This window comes from Thamnophis sirtalis, unplaced genomic scaffold (genome assembly GCF_051295495.1).
Source record: "Thamnophis sirtalis isolate CommonGarterSnake01/CBP01778 unplaced genomic scaffold, rThaSir2_p1.2 scaffold_5, whole genome shotgun sequence".
NCBI lineage: Eukaryota > Metazoa > Chordata > Lepidosauria > Squamata > Natricidae > Thamnophis > Thamnophis sirtalis.
Window position 1 is genome coordinate 119,492,682 of NW_028261385.1, and position 20,954 is coordinate 119,513,635.

At 37.7% G+C, this 20,954-nt stretch overlaps 1 protein-coding gene across 1 annotated transcript in view; it reads left to right on the forward strand.

The window, feature by feature from the left end:
- The first annotated feature begins 12,004 nt into the window (after positions 1-12,004).
- The window catches only part of PKHD1 (PKHD1 ciliary IPT domain containing fibrocystin/polyductin), a 180,127-nt gene continuing 171,177 nt past the window's right edge, over positions 12,005-20,954 (forward strand). The window contains 3 exon segments of the mRNA XM_087717043.1: positions 12,005-12,019; positions 12,563-12,622; positions 17,455-17,595. Coding sequence (XP_087573169.1) covers positions 12,005-12,019; positions 12,563-12,622; positions 17,455-17,595 — 216 coding nt within the window.

Here is a 20,954-nt window from a genome sequence, read left to right on the forward strand (position 1 = left end):
CCAATGAAAGAAGATCTGAAATGGAAGAGGCTCATTTTCCAGTTAGTTGTAGAAGGGCTTTCTCTGTACTCCAGCCTAGACTTTGGAATAATCATAGAACATAGCATAATAGAGTTGGAAGGGACCACGGAAGTCTTCTTGTGAGTTTTATTTTTATCATCCCATAGGAATGTATGCCAGCCTGCTTGCAAATCATGGCCTTCGAAGGTCAAAATTCTTTTATTCTTTAGCTCTATCCAATCCTTCACCCATGTTATTGTTACTGCTGATGCGTATAAATCCCAATTTGGTAATGCTAAGCCTCCCCTCTCCTTTCTGTCTTGCATTGACTTTAGTTTAATCCTCGCTTTACGTCCCTGCCAGATGAACCTAGTGGTTATTTTGTTTAATTCTTGAAAGAATTTTTTACCTGGATTAATAGGTGCGGCTTGCAACAGGAATAAGATTCTTGGTAAAATATTCATTTCAATTGTCATATACGTCCCATGAGTGATAGCTGAATATTTTTCCAATTTTCTAAATCTTTCTTTATTTGTATCACTAATTTATTATAATTATCATCTTTAATTGTAGAACATGTTCTTGGTTATCATTTTTGTTTTATCTTTATTGATCTTTAGTCCTGCCACTTCGCCATATTCTTCTAATTTTTGAATTAATTTCAGGCTGGATTCTAGTGGATCTTCTAGAACAAATACTAAATCATCAGCATAGGCTTGGGCCTTATATTCTTCATTTTTGAGTCTTAAAACTTTTATTCCCTGGTCCTTCCTAATTTCATTTAATAAAATTTCCAAAGTTAATATAAACAGCAAAGGAGAGAGGGGGCATCCCTGTCTGACTCCTTTTTTTATTTCAATCTTCCCTGTTAGTTCTCCATTCATCAGAACTTTGGCTGTCTGACTATTATAAAATCCTTCTATCATTTTTATAAAATTTTCTCCGAATTTCATCTCATCCAATAGTGTTATTAAAAATTTCCAGATTACATTGTCAAATGCTTTTTGTGCATCAAGGAAAACCAGTACTGTTTGCTTTTCTGGGTAAGCCTCGTAATACTCTATTATGTCTAGGATGACTCTCGTATTATTTTTGATGTGTCTGTGAGGTAAAAATCCGTTTTGGTCCAGGTGTATTCATTCATTTAAAACCTGTTTAATTCTTCCTGCCATAATTGCTGCAAATATTTTATAATCGGAGTTTAGTAATGAAATTGGCCTGTAATTTTGAATTTCTTGTAGGTTGGTTCCTTCTTTTGGGATTAGCGATATTATTGCTTCCATCCATGATTCAGGTATCTTGGCTTTTCCTAAAACTTCGTTAAACATTCCCACTCCATTTGCCATTTTAATCCCCCTATTTATCCTTGCCCACAATTGCATATAAATTCTACTTTACTTCTACTTTATCAGCAATATCAATGGTAACAGTAATAATATATCTCAATATTTAACAATAATTAACCTTCCTTAATATCACATTTCAATATCTAAACATTCCTATGTATTATTCTATTGTTTTTGATCCTTAATTATTATATATCATAGTTATATATCATACTGTTATCTTATACAAATAGATGTCTCTCAATTGTATCAGTTATACAGGTATTCAATTCTAGTAATTAGTTTCCCTCTATGTATATATATCAGCTTATATCACCGTTGGTTTTCTTGCATCTCCTGCTTGAGCAGGAGATCTATTTCAGACAAATGGCTGTCAACTCTCTTTTTGAAAGTCTCTGGTGAGGAGCACTCACAACTTCTGAAGGCAAGCTATTCCATTGGTTGAATGTTTTCACCATTAGGAAATTTCTCCTTTGTTTTAGGTTGCTTCTCTCCTTGATTAGTTTCCATCCATTGTGCACCATTAGTTTTTATTTAAAACACTTATAAATTTATTTACAAATAAAATATTTTAACCAACTCTTTGGTTAGTTACCAACCATTGTTTGTTGTCTTGCCTTTTCATGCGTTGGAAAATAATTTGACCCTCTTGTCTTTGTAGGAGCCCCTCAAATATTGGAACACTACTATCATGTCTACCCTATTCCTTCTTTTCATTAGACTCGACATACCCAATTCCTATAACCGTTCTTCATATGTTTTAGTCTTCAGTCCCCTAATCATCGTTACTGCTCTTTTCTGCACTCTTTCCAGAGAATCTTTCTTATATTGTGGAGACTAGAACTGTATGCAGTGTTTCAAGTGTGGCCTTACTAAGGCTTTGTAACTAGAACTTCATGTAATCTTAATTCTATCCTTCTATTAATACAGCCTAGGATTGCTGCTACTCATTGTTGGCTCATATTTAAGTGACTATCCACTAGGACTCCAAGATCCCTCTCAAAGTTACTGGCATTAAGCCAAGTTTCACCTAGTGTGTACAATTGGTTTTTCTTGCTTAAGTGTAAATCCTTACTTTTATCTACGTTGAATTTCATTTTGTTAATTAGGCCCAGTGTTCATCTGTCAATATCTTTTTGGATTTTGAGCTGGTCTTCTGAGATATTGGTTCATCTGCAAATTTGATGAGTTCCCCTTCTATTCGCTCATCTAAGTCAATTATGAAAATATTGAAGAGTACTAACCCTAAAATGGTATTTTGGGGAACCTGACTGCTTATTTCCCTCTACATGGATGTAATTCCATTGAGGACTACATGTTGAGTGTTATTTGTCAGCCAGTTACAAACCCATCTGGTAGTCATGCTGTCTATACTCCTAATGTACCGCATTTTTCGGCGTATAAGACACACCTTTTTCTCCCAAAAGAGAGGGTGAAAATCTGGGTGTATCTTATACACTGAATACAGCATTTTTGGCCTCCTAAAAATCCTGCCCCGCGGATCATGTTTTCCGCAAAAATGGACATGCAGAGGGTTTGGGAGGCCTGCAAAGTGCTCTTGGGGGCTGGGGAGGGCAAAAAAGAGTGAAAATGGGCCCATTTTTCACAAAAATGGTGTTTTGCCCCCCCAAGCCCCCAGGAGCACTCTACAGGCCTTCCAAGCCCTCTGCATGTCCTGTTTTTTTTAAAAAGGGCCCATTTTTGCAAATAATAGGTCATTTTTTGCTTGTTTTGCCCTCCCTGGTCTCCAGGAATACTCTACAGGCCTCCCAAACCCACTACATGCCCAGTTTTTCACAAAAAATGGGGTGTGCAAAGGGTTTGGGAGGCCTGCAGTGCCCTTGGGGGCCGGGGAGGGCAAAACCTTTTAAAATTTACATCTTCAAAATCTTGGTGAGTCTTATACTCTGGTGCGTCTTATAGTCTGAAAAAATACGGTAGTTAATATGTCTACTATTGTATCTTTGGGATCTTGTTGAAGACAAGTATCCTAACCAGCTTTTCCCTATATGAATGTTGGAAAAGTGATTTCACTTTATTGTGGCTTTCCTCCCCTGCCCCATCTTTTTCATGTAAATACTTTACATATTTGAATTCATGGTTATAAGATTGTCTTTTATTTTACATTATTGAAAATCTCCTTGAGATGCAATCATATGGAAGTAGTTGAAAAATGCATTACATATATTAACAATGAGAAAGTGATACGTCATTTTCATGAGCCTTCATAGTTTAATTGCAAATAAGCTTAAAGTGCATAAATGTGCTTGATTTCTTTCATCTGTAAAGGCTGGGAAATTCAGCTTTCCGAAGGAAATTTCTGTATTCTTTTGGCCCAGAACCTGTTTTTTAACCTAGACAGGTTCAAGGGTAGGAGTGTATTGGAGCAATTGTGGCCTTCCACACCTGCTTGCACAGTTGTGAGGGTGGGGAAGCAGTTGCTGGTTAAGACAAATTCTGAGAGTTCTTTGGCCCTGGGAGGCCCAGTGCAGCTGCTCTCTTTCTTGAACATTTTGGAGTGAATTTTGTATATATGATTTGCCTCAGAAATTTGGAAATGTTCTACTGGAACTGAAATCTTTTACATATCTGTTATTAATGTAACATTCACCCCCTTAATTTAATTACTTATGCTTTGCAGTGAAAACAATCTCAAGTGAAGGAGTGATACCAGCTACTATATAAAGACTGTAACTGAAGAAAGTAATGTGATCAAGGATTAAAAAGAAGCAGGTTGACTTATTTTATTTAAATTTTATTTAAACACCAAGGCTAATGGCTGGAATGAAATGAAAGATATCAGGACATAATTCAGTATCATATCTAGTTAATAAAATGTGATTTATTCTATAACTGCATATTAATCTGTTAATTAAATGAATATTAATGGCTATTCTTATACTTATTTTTTCCTTTAAATACTTAAATAATAAATGTGAGTTAAGAATAAAGTAAACAACTAAAAAAGAAAGGAACGGAACGGAACGGAACGGAACAGAACAGAACAGAACAGAACAGAACAGAACAGAACAGAATAGAATAGACAGAGGTGGGTTGCTACCATTCGCACCAGTTCGGGCGAACCAATTGTTGAAATTGCAACTGGATTGCCAAAGCGATAGGGATGGCTGGCTGGCCACACCCCTGAACCGGTTCCCTATCGTCCATGCCAATGCCGGCATGTTTTTAGTCATTTTATAATGTTCTGCGCATGCACAGAACAATTTACAGGCAACTGCGCATGCGCAATCAAAGTGCACAAGAAGCAAACCAGCAGTAACGCCGGCAGCAACCCACCCCTAATAATAGACTAGACTAGACCAAATTACTTTATTGGCCAAGTGTGATAGACATTACAAGGAATTTGTCTCCGGTGCAGAAGCTCTAGGTCAGTGTTTCTCAACCTTGGCGACTTTAAGTCCTGTGGACTTTAAGTCCCAGAATCCCCCAGCCAGCAGCTGGCTGGGGGATTCTGGGAGTTGAAGTCCACAGGACTTAAAGTCACCAAGGTTGAGAAACACTGCTCTAGGTATATGTGTAAAACAATAAGGTAATAATGATCATAATATCAAAGTAATAATGATCATACTAATGATACCAATAAGAGAATGCGATGGAACAGTTGAGAAGGATAAAAGTAATACAGCCATGCTACGTGGGTAAATATACTTAGACATAAGACTACTGTGGGAATAAATAAAATAGTTTGTAACTATTTAAGAGAGAAAGCTTCCAAGTATTTAAAAATGCAAGCATTTTAAGAAGCAGACTAACAGATGTGACGGGTTTGCACTTTTTTCTGTATGGCTGAAGACATTGGCAAGAGTGAGCGGCACCTGTTTTCTTGAAGTTTATGCAGCTGCTCTCTAGACAGTAAGCAGAATGGGCAAATGTACAGAATTTCAGAAATCTTGTACCATTAGAGAAAAAAGGTCAGAGGTGGAAAACATCTTAACTGACAAACAGGTGTAAATGAAAAGGGCAATAATACTTGCAGTGTCTTACAGTCTATCTGGATGATAGTGTAGGAAACAATAAAAATAGTATCATAAGCAAGTCACAAAGTTTTGTTTGCATTATACTGTTCTTTAAAACATCCTAATCTGGAGTTATGTCATCAAAATCTAAAAATAGGGTGTTTATTGGGGGAGGGGTTAATAACCTCACCTTCAATGTTATATTCCCTTTGACATAACAGATTTTTTTTTTAAAAAAAAAGTCAGCTGCCCTCATTCAAATTAGATTATATTGGAACATACAAAATGTTTTTCTTTATGTCATCCCAGTATCTGAAAACCTCTGGAGACATCCAGGAGGAATAGTTGAGTATCAGATTAATTTTAAACTCTGCAGTTTGGAAGTATCTGTTCTTCCAAATTTCTGTTTCCCCTTTTCTTGATAGGGTTTCACTTTTCTTCTCCTAGTTTCTATCATTAAATGCCAGTTACATTTCATGACCCGTGATGCTTAGATCCCATTACTGTTATTTCCACTTGTCATATTTTGAAAATCATTCCTAGAATCCTTGAAAATAGCTGGACTCGCTTGCATCTCAAATGTGCAGCTTGGGAGGAGCATGGACTGAGGGTGAGACCAACATATAGAAGAAACATTCTTTCCAAGTCATTATCTTTCCATCAACTTAACACACCTGTTTAGCGAAGAAGAAGGTTAGTTTACATGGAAAGGAAACAGGCACAGACAAGGGTCTATGTGCAGATTTAAAAGTCTTTATGCATTGCAAAATTCTAACTAGAGAGAAAGCACGCCGCATGCTAGCCAAAACCTCATTTCCTGCACACATGCACACTTTTAATCCGTGCAGCAAGCAGCAAGATCAGGAAGGAGGTCCTTTTCATGTTCCCTTGAATATGAATAACACTCTCCCACTCCAGCTCCCATTGAGGTTTTTGAAAAAAATGAAGGCTCAGAACCACAAGGAGAATTCTGCTTGCTTTCAACTCCTTTTCTTGCTCAATTCATAAAGACTGAACCTGGCAGGTTGGCGGTTACATGCACTGCTCTATTTGTGTTCTGATTCCAAGATCTCTAGTTATTTTAAGGAATGCCTGACAAGGACACGTGCATGTGCTTGTATGTGTATGCATGTATAGTTTTTGTACATGCACTTGAATAGGAGAAACAGTTTCTGATATTACATATGGATGAGACGGATATTAAACTGTCCAGTTAAAAATAAGGAGATTGATGATTTGGGCATACCATTTACAACCAGTTCTTGAAATTATGGTTGTTGCAGCATCCACACTGGCAAGTGATTGTGATCTGAGTTTCTGGCAACCTGTTTGCATGAATGATGGGTTGCTAAGCCCTCTGAAATCACCATTTGCAATCTTCCCTGCCAGCTTTCTCAGAAAGTAAACAGGGAAGCCAGCAAGGAAGGTTGCAAGACACTTTCTTTTTCCAGAACAGTGTTCCGGTTCCTCTGCTTGTCCTGGACTATACAGAGTTACAACCATTTCAGCATCCTTGTGGATATTTGATCAAATTTTGAGTGATTGGCAACTGGCATATATTTATGATGGTTGCGGTGTATGTGATCACTTTATTGTGCGACCTTCTGACCAGCAAAGTCAATGGGGAAGCTGAATTTACTGTAACTGTGGACAGAATGGTTGTAAAATGGGGTAAAACTCACTTAACTATTGCCTCACTTAGCAACATAAATTTTGGGCTTCATTGTGGTCATATGTTGAGGACTACCAGCAGTCTTTCTATCTAACCCAAGGCTGGAAAAATGAAAATGTTCTAGCCAAGGGCAGGCAGGGAAATTAACATGCCGAGCTGGAGAAAGGAAGCTCTCCCAGCTTCATTTCTCCAGTTCAGTGCACTGCCTCTCTTCCATGTGCTGAACTACCAAGCATTTCTAACTTTCTAGCATGATGATGGGGAGCGGGACCAGTTTGCTGGGCCAGAGAAAGGAAGCTCAGATCAGGAGCCTTTCCGATCCAGTGCCCTGTTTCTGCACATGGAGGGGAGCTGCCCCGCTACTTCAAAATATACAGGTGCACTTGCATATGAATAACATCACAAGGGTTTCTTGGTAAAAAATTGAAAGGACTAAAAATTTTCCCTAGTTTTTTTTTAAGTGTAATAATGTTTCCCAAATTCAAATAAAAAAATAATAATCAAGTAGGCAACAAGTTTAAGGGTTAGATATTCATTGTAATAAAGAACTTTTTCTTTCAGTTATGTGAATTTGATAATTTGTGGTCTTAATTTTAATCGTTAACAGTATTTCTAGCTATTATAAACTTATTTAACTAATATTTATGAAGGCTAATAAATGTATCCTAATTCAGTGCTCCATCCTCATCTATATAATGCAGTTGTTCTACATAATTAGTTTTATAACTAAAGAAGGGGATTCCATGTCTGTACTTTGCTCTGGTGCTAAAACTAGTCGCTTACAAAAATCTTATTTTCTAAGTTGAGTGCAGACAATGTTGTTTGTGCAGAATATATATTGGTCCCATTTTGTCAACTGTGACTCAGCACCGCCATCCAGTGCCCAGAAAGCTCTAAATCTTCCCTAGTTAAGCTTGAAATCTTGTTTGGGGCAGGAATTGAACATTTTATTTTCTTTCAAAACACTTTATCAGTGCACGCATACACATTTCTCTGGGAACTATATTGGATTGGAGGTAGAAGGGTTTTTCATTAAATGCAATGATATCCTCATATAATTAGTATTCATGGAGCAACATTTTGGGTGTCAAAGGCTTTATAGTCATTCCCTGAAGCCTTCTGGAAAATCCAGATTTCTACCAGCTTCTGGGGGGGGGGGTGTCATGAGAATTGGGTTGTTCTTGCCTTGGGGGGGGGGAGGTGGGCAACCTATTCCATAGAGAAAAGCTACCACAGGGAACTACCCATTCTTAGCTCCTACTGCCACATCTCCTGGGAGGTGGGAATCATTAGTAGATTCCCTGGTTGTCCAGGTCAGATGAGCAGAAGGTATCTGCAAAAGGTGGACTCTTAAGTACCAGGTTTCAAGAATTAAAGGCTGCCACCAAAATCTTGAATTGCACTTGGAAGCACACTGATAGTCAATGCAGCTCCCACAATATTAGTGTAATATAAGTATTATAATTGATTAATAAGCATGTGTATTGCATTATGAACTAGCTGAAGTTTTTGAATAGTCATGAAGGATATCCCCATGTAGACAAAAAATTGAAGCCTAGATGAGAGATGACAAGCATTTTAGCTCCTCCTGTTTTAAAGTCGTAACTAGTGCATCCGGTAGAACTGGCCAAAGAATCTCTTGGCCATGGTGTTCAGACCTGCCCCAGTTAGGTTCCTAGGAAAGAAAGACCCTCAACTCCATTTGGCTGAAGTGATAGTTCCTTTACTAGAGGTTACTGGCTACAGTAAAATCAGGCTAGAACTAAGATTCTGCACAAAAGGTTACAAACATTTCCCCCTCATCCCAGCTGTCCCCCCTTGACCAGTTTGTCTTTTGCCAATAGAGACCCATAAAAGTGTTTTGAGAATTGCTTGGATGTTTGGAGCAATCCACAATCCATTCTCAGGCTTTGTGGCCTTGAAGTGGGCAGGCTGGTTTTGTGCATCTCGGGTCTCCATCAAGATGTCAGCTCCCTCCCAATTTCCCATCTCTGTCCCATACATGTTTTTTGCCCCTAGCCTTTGATAGCAAGATGCTGGCAAGGTCCTAAGCCAAAGATGGTAGAACTGACACATGTCTTTCATCTGCTCATCTAGCAGGAGCTATGAGTCCAAGAGGAGCCCTCTCCCCCAGATTGCAAATATGCTGGTTCTGGAAGAGGACAATTCTACTGGGAGTCATGGTTGGTACAGTCATAGAGTCAATGGGCTTTGGAAGTGACAGCAATTCTGCCTTCATTGAGTTGAGTTAATGGCCATCAGTATTTACTCATAGTACTGGAATTGACAGAGATGTATAATATCTCCCAATTTTTAGTGCATCTAATATAACAACACAAGCATAGTGCTTTTAGAGTTCATGCATTTAAAAGTGGCTTCATTCTAGGTAACATTTCTGAATAATGAAAAAAATATATACCTTTTTTTAAAGTATGAGGTCACCATGCCTGAGTGAAGCATGTCCTGTTTTCACTCAACCTGTTTAATATATAAAGGTCTGTTAATGTTCATAGATAGGAAGCAAAAAAGTATTAAAATGTAATCGTTTTTTAAAAAAAACTTAAAAACATCAAATAAGATGCTTGTTGCCTTACCAGAAATATTCTAAGCTACTTATCACTCTGATTATTTTAAAAAAAACTTGGAGCAAGTTTGTTTAATAGAATAAGTAGCTTATGTTAATCATTAAGCTTGGCCTGAGGGAAAATGGGTTTTCTTCCCCATTTATTTTTTTTTCTATCACAAGCATTCAGAATGATCATGGAACAACTTATTCCCGTTTTCAAAAGAAAGTAATATTTGGATGGGGTTTTTCCACCCCTCTCATTTTTGATTCAGTACCAGAAAAGAAAATGGAACAAAATGAAATATATTTAAAGGAACTGGAATGAACAACTAATTCTGAATTTTTGTTTACCACAATCAGAATATTTGATCAAAAAAGAGGAAAAAACAAATGCTATAATGGTAGGTTTCAAAATTTATTAATTTTGAAATGGGTATATTGATGATGGTTGTTTTACTGTAGATTAATGATCTGAAGGGAAAAAGAGAGAGACTCCATGATATATGGGTGTCTAGATGTGCTTTCCCATTCTTAATGCTGTTCACTTACTGACATAGAAAAATATGAAAGATTTTGTAGCCGGGACTGTATACACCACTATTTGTTGCTTAGCACAAAGGTTTTTGTGTTATTCTTTCTGAAGCTGGGAAATCTTGTAACATTGTAAATTTATCTAAATAAATAAATTGTTATCCACGAAACATTCCATATAACTAGTGAATGAAGTGAAAATACTTGAAATCTCCTTCTCACCCCAAATTTGTATATTGCCAAACAGGTTTTTAGATCTGTTTGCAACGACAGTGAAATTAAACAAATCCATTAAATGTACAGAATGCTTTGTTAAAACCAACCTATGTAGCTGGTACTAGAAGGATAATAACAAAGAAGCCAATTTATTAATTCTTTGGGAGGGAATTTCATTATGAGGTACATACAGTAATACTGCGATTTTGAAGGTGAAACCTTAATAGATTGATCCCAATATAGGCAGATTAATACAACCATAAGAATTTAGTTAGGGGTCCAAGCTGTAAATGCCTTGATAGATAAGCCTGAGATTTTCTTCTTATGGAAGAGAGATGCTTTAAGTCATATTCAAATTTCTTGGGATCCTGAGACACTGCACATACTTCCTAGGATGAGAGTAACTATATGTTAGCTACTGACATAGAATGGTGGGATGTTGCCTTAGAAAAAAGTTTGTGTTTGTGGCATACTGGCCAAAATGTGACAAAAGTAACTACTACTATCCTTAATATCACTATGGAAAACTGCACATGGCATAGGTGTGATTGGTAACTTAGGCAGATCTTAATTTTAAAAAAATACTCTGTGAAAACCTCATTTGACCAAATGAGACATAGAACAAAATGAGTGGATTATTTGGAGACACCAAAATGAAGACTTTTTGGCAAGGGTTCATTTTAAAAAGCTTTCTTTATTTTAAATATGTCAATACAATATTTAAATATATTAAAAAATAAACTTTATTCATATGTACTCATGGCAAAAGAATAAGTGTAAATATGAAAACAAGATTCATTTGATTTTTTTTTTAATGGGGAAAGATTTAGAATATTAAGAAGGGATATAAGTGTAATAAGAAATGTTGAGCACTGGACAGACTGTTATTTGATAGTGTCGTAACTGGAATGGAAAAGGAAGAAGTAAAAGAAATAATAATGAATTTGCAGTACAAGAAAAGAAAGTATGAGATGTGTAGGAAACAGTATTTGAGAATGGTATTAGAAAATAGTGGAAAAAAAGAAACTGATGGAAGGGGTTTGTTGTTTATTCTATTTATAACTGAATTTATGTGATCTTGTTAAAGGTTAACATATGATTATGCATTTGATTTTGTAAAGGAGGCTATGTGAATGACTGTGAATCCAAATGATTTTCAGTAAGTTTTAAATTGTATGATACTGTCAGAGCTGTGGAGTTGAAAGATGATGTACTGAAGACCAAGACTGTTGTGTTGATAGAAGGAATGGAATGGAAGATTACAAGTTATATATCAGTATGAAAAAGAAAAAAGATATATGCGTTTTGCATTTTGTTAGATTTTTTTCCCTACTAAAGACAGAAAAATGAATGGAAATTATTAGACATGAAACTTTTGGTAGAAAAGAAACTAATATGTTGCAAAGGATGATTTTTTAAATCAAAAAAGCAAAAAAGATGGTATATAAGAGTATACTTTGCCCACTTTGCTTTCTTTGTATGCCAAGAAAAATATAAAAGTATGTTGAATGCAGTGCAAGTAGACATTGGGTCAAGAATGAATGGGTGCTGAATGATAGGGAACATTCAGGGGCCATTAAGAAAGAAAGTAATATGGTCTTATCTATAGAATAAATGAGCTGTATTTGGACAGAACATACAAGGGCTAGATAAACAAAATTAAAGGCAAAAGGCAACAAATTAAGCTGTCTATAGTATGGTAGAAGTAAAGGTAATTCTGCAAGAATAGAGCAATAGGGAGATGCATAATGTTGGCACAAGCCAGATTTAGCTATATTTCCCCTTTTTCTTTCTTATCTCAGCCTTTAATTTATTTGGCTCACTATTTTTCATTCCTTTTCTGTGCTTTGCATAAAGCTGCTTATCCCAAAAGGGAATAGCATGATGGGCAAGCATACATGCAGGGAAGCAGAATGTTTCTGTATCTTCTCAGATCTATCTTCTATGCCTTTGATTTAAAGACATGAGAAGAAATTTCTCTTTGACAGGTTTTTCCCCTGGTTTTATATAACTATTCTGATCTGGTGTTACATGTCTACTGGGCATCTATCTTTAAGCTGCAAAGGGATCTAATGTGAATAAAGGACTGCAGAGTATATTTCTCTTGCAGGGAAAATGGGAAAAACTGCTGAGCTTTGATCATTTATGATATCACAATCTCAACAGGAAGTCTCAAATTGAAAGCATAGGAGGAAGATAAAGATGGATTTTTTAATGTCATTCTTTTTCAAGATTTTGCTTCTTTTTGTTGCAGGTAAGTTCTATGAAACCACTTTATGAAGCAACATCATTATATAACATATTCATTACAGAGGTATGTCTGCCTATTTGATCCTATCAAGCAAGGGAAAATCGCATATGATTTCTTTTGTTTGAATATAAACATAAAACAAGGGGCATAGAAGAGAAATGAATAGCAATTGCAGTAATCTCTGACTCCATCATATTCATATCACACTGTTGTGGGTCCCTGTGAACCTTCCTCTTTCTGTTGGAAGCCATTCAAAATCTCACTTAACCAAAGCAATGGGAATGGCACATATTGCCATCACATGGCATCATATGTTATAACTGTACCACTTTGTGGCAAAAATTCTAGTCCCAGTTACCGACATTAATCAAGGGCAACCTATTTATCAGAAAAGTGGATGTCTCTGCCATTATATAATAGACAGTATTTTCTTTCTTTTTAGTTAACTTGGAAAAGTTAATCATGGAACCTAAAGCTGGCAGCCTTGGTGGTGGAACCTGGATCGCAATAAACTTTGAAGGTACTTTGAATACCTGTTCCAACTGCTGGGTATTTTTTTTTTTTAGATAAGCAGTTGCTTCACATGGTTTAGGATGACATTATCTAAGAATTGGCCTAGGAAGCTTGTGGCCCTCCAGATATTGCTGAGTTACAGATTGTCTGATCCACAATCAGATTCTTCTGAGCAAAAAAGAATAGCAAAATACCTCTTTTAGAATGGTCTTTGCCATATATGCTTTGGAATTCTTTGATTTCAAATTCCAGTGGTAATGCATGACTTGGAAAGGTGGATTTTGAGTATAAGAAAAAGAAGGTTGACTCTTTCAAATTCAGTGACGTGCGGTGAAGTTTATACCTGGTGAGGCTCAGCTGGGCATCATTTTGCGAAGCAGCTCAGCAGGGCATTGGTCGGCCTCAGCGGGGGGGGGGGATTTGCATCGTGGGAGCAGCCAAGCACCCGGGTCTGCAGCAAAGGCGCTTGGCGGCTCCCGCGATGCAAAGTGCCCCACCGTCCCCGATGCTGCTGCCCGCCCGCTGCCCCGGCCTGCTTCTCCAGGCTCCACCGCTGGAAGTCTCGGATCGCCTCTGGGGGAAGGCTGGGTGAGAAGTGGAGCAAAGCTTCTCCGCGGCCTTCCGGCGCTGCTCAGAGGCTCTTGCAGGAGCACGTGCCAGCGGCTGGTGGCCCGGAGCGGCCCTGGCTGCGAGACAAGGCAGCTCTTAAAGCAGCCGTGCCGCCGCCACCACCCCTCCTTCGCCTGGCGGGGCATTCCGGGCGAAGGAGGGGCGGTGGCGGTGGCAGCGGCTGCTTTAAGAGCTGCCTTGTCTCGCAGCCAGGGCCGCTCCGGGCCACCGGCCGCTGGCACGCGTTCCTGCAAGAGCCTCTGAGCAGCGCCGGGAGGCCGCGGAGAAGCTTCGCTCCGCTTCTCACCCAGCCTTCCCCCAGAGGCGATCCAGGACTTCCAGCGGCGGAGCCTGGAGAAGCAGGTCGGGGCAGCGGGCGGGCGGCAGCATCGGGGACGGTGGGGCACTTTGCATTGCGGGAGCCGCCAAGCGCCCAGGTCTGCAGCAAAGAGGCAGCCTCCTCCTTCTCTCCCACTCCTCTCTCCTCTGAAGCACGCCCCGCCCAATGTAAGCGTGCTCAAGAAGACATGATTGGCTGCTTCCAGATCAGGAGGCGGGAGAATTAGTGCCTCTTTTCCATATGAACTTCTTTGCCTTTTAACTCTTTCTTAACTTTTAGAAGGTGAAAAATTCCTTATGGAAAAGAGGCCCCGAGTTCTCTCGCCTCCTGCTTTGGTTAACACTAAGCAGACACCAAGCCACTGTGACCTGGAATCTGGTAGCAACTATCTTGGCTTTAATTATTAAAAAAAAATATTTAAATTTCTTTCTTTTTCCTGAGGAGACTGGTGAGGCTCCGCCTCCCTTGCCTCTAGTGACTGCACGTCCCTGTTCAAATTATGGATATGATTTTACTAAAACATCATGGGTTGCAACAACCCCAAAATAGAAAATAAATGTTTCTAAAGGTAATGATTAGCAAAGAAAAGTTGGGTATATTATGTAAATAGAGGATAGACTTAGAAAGCAATGACTATGCTCGGCAAGTTTGAGAATAGTAAACACAGAAGAAAACCACAATCTGTAGGTGGGTGGAATCAAGGACATCAGACGTGGTATTCAGCAGATTCTGACCAGTTCTGGAGAACCGGTAGTGGAAATTTTGAGTTTGGAGAATCAGTAAATACCACCTCTGACTGGCCCCGCCCTCATCAATTCTCTGCCTCCTGAGTCCCAGCGGATTGGGAGGGAATGGGGATTTTGCAGTAACCTTCCCCTGGAGTGGGGAAGGAATGGAGATTTTACAGTATCCTTCCCCTGGAGTGGGACGGGAATGGAGATTTTACAGTATTCTTTCCCTGCCACACCCACCAAGCATGATTTGCCTACCAAACATGCCATGCCCACTAAGCCAGGCCCACAGAACGAGTAGTAATTTTTTTTGAATCCGACCACTGAAGGACATGCCTTAGAAACTCTACAACTTTTTACTAGAAACAGATTGCAGTAGCAAGCACAGTTCAATAGAAGTTGAGATCAGACTGATGGAATTTAAAATCTCCTGAATCTCAGGCAGCATTCCTTCAAAACTAAGTGCTGAAATCAGACAATGTTGAAAAAAATTAAAAAGGTTTGTGGCCAAGGATCAAAACAAAATTACGGACCTTTTGTTCTCAGGCTACACAACCTTTCTGTTTTCAAAGAACTATTCCTAGTGTGTAAATAGATAAATACCAAGCCACATGCTCTATAATTATGCAAACAAAAAGAAACTAGGGACGATTTGGCAATCAGTTAGTAAATTGCCATAAAGTTACACAATGAAGAAAGAGCGAAAGGAAAAGGTAATTTATTGTATATTTTAATATATTTGTCCTTATTATGGGTTTGAAAGCATGTGTGATATACTAATAATATCTGAACCTGGTACGAATGAAAAGGAATATCAATATTTATTTATTAGTTTATACCATCCATGTCCCCTATAAAGTGACTTTTTATCCTATACAATCTTCTTTATTTCAAAAATATTTCAGGTTGGAAATATGAAGTGAACGGTAAATAGTAATAATAATGTTTGAAGTTTTATTTATTAGTTTGTCACTTACCATTAGGTCTCTCTCATTTGGTTAACTGGTCACAGCTCGAAGTGGCATTATGGAATCCAGAGCTGCCGCCAGTGCTGTAGAGAAGCTTTAAGAAGTTACAGGCATCCATTTACTTCTGAATCTGAAGTGCTGCACAGCCCTTATATGTATAAAGTTTCAAGCTAATCTCCATTTTAATCACTGTTTTATTTATCTAATCAATTTCAAACGGCATTTTAATTGGCTTGGAACGCTGTCTGCCTAAAACAGGTTTTAGATTGATTGATTGATTATGTGTCATTAAGTCATTTTTTGAATCCTAGAAACAACATATAGATGTTCGTAAAGGAGAAAAATACAAATGTAGAATATTATATATATTTACATATAAAACCATTCATGGATAAGGGGACCGTTGCATTTTTAACCAAATTATTATGAAAAAATTGCCACCTGCAAATAATCTAATCCACATTTTTCATGGTACTTTGATTAACAATTCAATGATTTCTTTATGCATGAATAAATATGGCAAATACAGAGACCTTGAAAAAAAGTATTACTAGATGTACTCTTTAATAAGCCCATCTGCAGGTAAGCCAAACCCAATTGTGGGTTGTATTTTGGCATGTATACATCTCAGTTTATTCCCAAGTATATGTGATAAATAACAAATCAGTTGAAGGATTAGTATAATAGTTGAAATTAAGAAAGCAGTAATATATTTGGGGATTAAATATTACATGTATAGATATAAATGCTAAAATTGCCATATATTAGTTAATACAGATAATATAAAAGTGTTTATTCAAGATGCAACTGGAGTTTCTTGCTTTTCTTTAAAGACATTTCACTTCTCATCCAAGAAGCTTCTCTAGCTCTGAAGAAGCTTCTTGGATGAGAAGTGAAACATCTTCAAAGAAACACAAAGAAAGTTCAGTTGCCTCTTGAAAAGCACCTTTGGTACAACCATGACCTGGATGACTGGAAATCTCCATAGATTTTACAACTAACATAATTAAGATTATTTTCTAGAGTAAAAACTACAGTCAACCTTCCATCCTTTCTTTAAAATGTGATCATTTTTCCCCATTACATGATCAAGATCAGGAAATGCATCACTATTTAGTTATGAAAACATTACGCACTAGTGTTCTTATAGAGTGAATGCTTGACTAGAATACCAAGGGCTCTGGTAAATGTCATGGCTTCTTTCCATTGCTATCCATTGTTTTTGGTATGGATTCACTGTTTCCTCAGGTACGCAGACATGTTCAATCAAGAAACATATTCTCAAAACATTAACAGCAATAAAGCGATAGCAATAGACCTATCTACTGCTTCACAGTGATTTACAGCCCTCTCTAAGTGGTTTACAGAGTCAGCATATTGCCCCCAATAATCAGGTTCCTCATTTTACCACCCTCAGAAGAATGGAAGGCCGAGTCAACCTTGAACCATGAGAATCAAACTGCCGAACTGCTGGCAGTCGGCAGTTAGCATAAATAGCCTGCAATACTGTATTCTGACCACTGCGCCACCACAGCTCCTAAATAAAGAAGATTTATTTGCCATTTCTTGAGTCATTTCTTGAAATTTCTAATATTCTGGGTTGAAATAGTGAACATGCCTTTATGATTTTTAAAAAAGAAAGATCTTTAAAGTTAAATAAGGATTACTATATGGTAACTAATTCAAATTACATCTCTTAGACTCAACAGAAGAATCTTGTTTGAGATTAGGTAGCTGAATATCATTGTTTTTGCTATCCAATGCACAACTGCATGGTTTTTTGTGGCACCAGAGACAAATAATTATACATTTTGGATTCAGGCAAATGGCAACACTTCTTTGTAACTAAATCTCTCAGATGATCCCAGAAAAAAGGTATGATATATGACAAGCTATCAAAAACCAACATGATAAAACAATGTCCTTGATTAACTGTCCATAGAATTCCACTTTTGGGAATTTGAACTTTGGCCTTGCTTGAAATGAAAGGAATATGGATAGCTTCAGGAGATATGGAAAAAAAATCTGGAATAAAAACCTAAGTTCTGAGACAAATCTATAATTTATGTGCAAGATGGGTAAAGTAGGAAATAAGCAATTCTTTTGATAGGTCTTAATCTAAAGAGAACTGCAACCCAGTTTTATGTATATATAATAATTTGGAAACCAAACTATATTTATTTCAAGCATATCACCATTTCTTATGATGAGGTTCCCTTTTATGGAATGGAACTTTTGGCAGGCTTGGGTTCTCTCTGCTAAATATAAATTGATTGGAATTTTGTTACCAATACAATACAGTACTGGATGAGAGCACAACTGTTTTAGATGTTTGTAGCGATTTTTATTCACTATATCAAATGATTGTCTACAATAGACTGTTATCATTCCCACTCCCAGTCCCTGTCAGTGAATCAAGTGATTCAAAGGAATCTAAGTGAAATGTTTATATTGCTAGTCCATGTACGATATAACATACACTAAATAAACAAACTGAGTTTTAAACAGTCTCAACTCAAATGCTGCTTTAGTGCCTGGGGACTGAGGCTAAATCTGTCAGGAACTAATTAACATTAATAGACAGATATTTATCAGTGGCTCATTTGTAAATAGCAATAGTAATAGCACTTAGACTTATATACTGTTCCATAGTGCTTTGACCTCTTTAAGTAGTTTACATAGTCAACATATTGCCCCCAACAATATTGGTTCTCATTTTACCGACCTCGGAAGGATGGAAGGTTGAGTCAACCTTGAGCCCATCAGGCTTGAACTCCTGGCAGCAGAATTTGCCTGCAATAATGCATTCTAACCATTGTGCCACCACACAGTGCAGTAGAGAAGGAATAATCACTTCTCCATTATTTTTCCCCATTTTGTCCATACGTGCTTGATGGAATTCCACAACACATATTTCAAAAGATCCAGCTTTATTACTATTTTAAGATGTTCCTTGGAGAGGAAAACACACCTTCAGTAAGTCCATCCTTTTTTTTTTTTACCAAATTATGGCAAGTCTCTAGTTTTGTGCTTTTTCATTAAACTGGCTTCCTCGTTGTTAAGGAAATAAATGTTCTCAAGTGGAGTAGGTTTACTTAAGTTATTCTCTTTTGTTTCCAGTGGATTCTCATGCAATTGTCCAAATGCCTTTTTCAGTCGTCAATCAAACTAATTTGTTGATAAAACAAATTCATTTTTTTTATTCCAGATTGGTAGGGGTGAAGGTGGTTTCATCAAAAGTCAGTTATAAGGTCTCTTGGATCTTTAAGACAGGCCGGTATGTTATTTTCCTCTTATTTCTCTTTTCCAGGGGCCTGCAGGCGGTTATTCAGAGAAGAGGGATGTTATTCTAGATTAACGGCTTTTGCAAACAGGGGTGGCTGAATGTCTGCCCCGTTTTTTGGGTGTTATTGTTTGCTGGCTTGATTGATTATCAAGGGAGGGGTCCTCTTGGGGCTCGGTCTTTGTGTTGCTAGGAGTTGTGAAGCGTACAGTGTGTTTCTTTGTTGGTCTTTCTTCTGATGCTGCTTTTGGCATGGAAGAGTTGGCCATGCTGTAGAAAACCTCCTCATCAGAATAACGTGTTCTTCTCTTGGCTTTTTTCTCAAGAGCAGAATGCTTGGCACGTTTCTTGTTAGCTCTTTGCTTCTTCAGTCTGGCTTTCAGAAAAGCTGAACGTGTACGGTTATAATGCTTCTTCTTTCTTGGTCTACCTACCTTCAGGGGCTTCCTGTGATAGATGTTGCCCCTGTAGGAAGTCATTGAATGCTTGGCTTTTTGGGCTGAGAGCACATTGTCTCTGATTCTTCGGTCCAGATATCGGGACACAGGCATACGCCTCTTTCGATAGCCGCTCCTTGCACATCTCATTATGTGTCTGGTTCGTGTTTTCCTACCTCGCCTAGAATTATGCTTCTTTCGTCTACTTAGGAACTTTCGGTATCTCCTTTGGCGCATCCTCCTCTTCCTCCGGAAGTAGGCCTTCCTGCCTCTTTGGAAAGCAGCCATGACTTTGCTGGTTGTTACCCCTCCCGTTCAGCTTACTTGCCCCCTTACAAATGATAGTGATCTCATTCTAGCTATGCACTTATATAATGGGAGCCATTCAAATGAGGGATTGGCTCTAAGTGCTCTGATTGGCTGGTTAGAACAATAGCTCAGGAAGCTACCTAATAATGCTTGATTGTGAGATACTTATATTAAATCATGAGAGGGGGACTCAACTGTCTAGTTCAGTGTTGTTAAGGGGAAATATTTCAAATGATACATATCTTCAGAATTCAGATTTGTTCCCAAATATCAGAACTATTTTTGATCCAAAACAGAAAATATTGATTGCTTGTTTGGCTAATATCCTGTTAACTTTTTGTTCTATTTTGTTTTAGCTCCAAAATACAGTCTCCCAAAACTGAGACTGTACAATATTTTTTCCCTGCTTTGAGAAAGTATCTGCAGTAACTAGTTGTACTTTGCAGAATGTTTTAGGGCATGTGTACTGATAGCATATCATAGGGATTTTAAAGGAGTTCTCAGCCCTATTTTTCTAGCATTCTTTTTCATAATACCAACTACATTTCCCCAGCTGCTTTGGTTCTGTCTTACTTAGCTTTTCTAAATGAAATTTCTTTCTTTCTTTCTTTCTTTCTTTCTTTCTTTCTTTCTTTCTTTCTTTCTTTCTTTCTTTCTTTCTTTCTTTCTTACATTCCTCCCTCCCTCTTTCTTTCTCCTTCCTTCCTTCCTTCCTTCCTTCCTTCCTTCCTTCCTTCCTTCCTTCCTTCCTTCCTTCCTTCCTTCCTTCACTTCGGCTGCCTTACCTCATATCTTTTAGTTCTATAATTTCCTGCTTAAAAGAATTTGTTTTATTTCACTTATAGTTGCAACAGTATTTTGTATATAAACATTGCTATAGTAGCAATTTTATTTTACACCACTTTTCTTAATGTTTCCTGGAATTTTTTTGTTTGTTAATATATTTATATTGCAGTACTGATAATACATTTCTCCAGCCTCGAGGGACTGACAGTGACTTATAACATCATTGTCAATAACAATGATCTTCCCAAATAACAATAAACAATAATGTGAAAACCAACAGACAATCACAAAAAGAAAAGATACATTTCAAACAAAGGAAGATTTATGCCACACTTAACAGGAACCAAAAAGACATTGAAATAAAACTCTTATTCTGTTGCCAGAATTGAAGTAAGACTGGAGAAATAAGGTGGGAACTA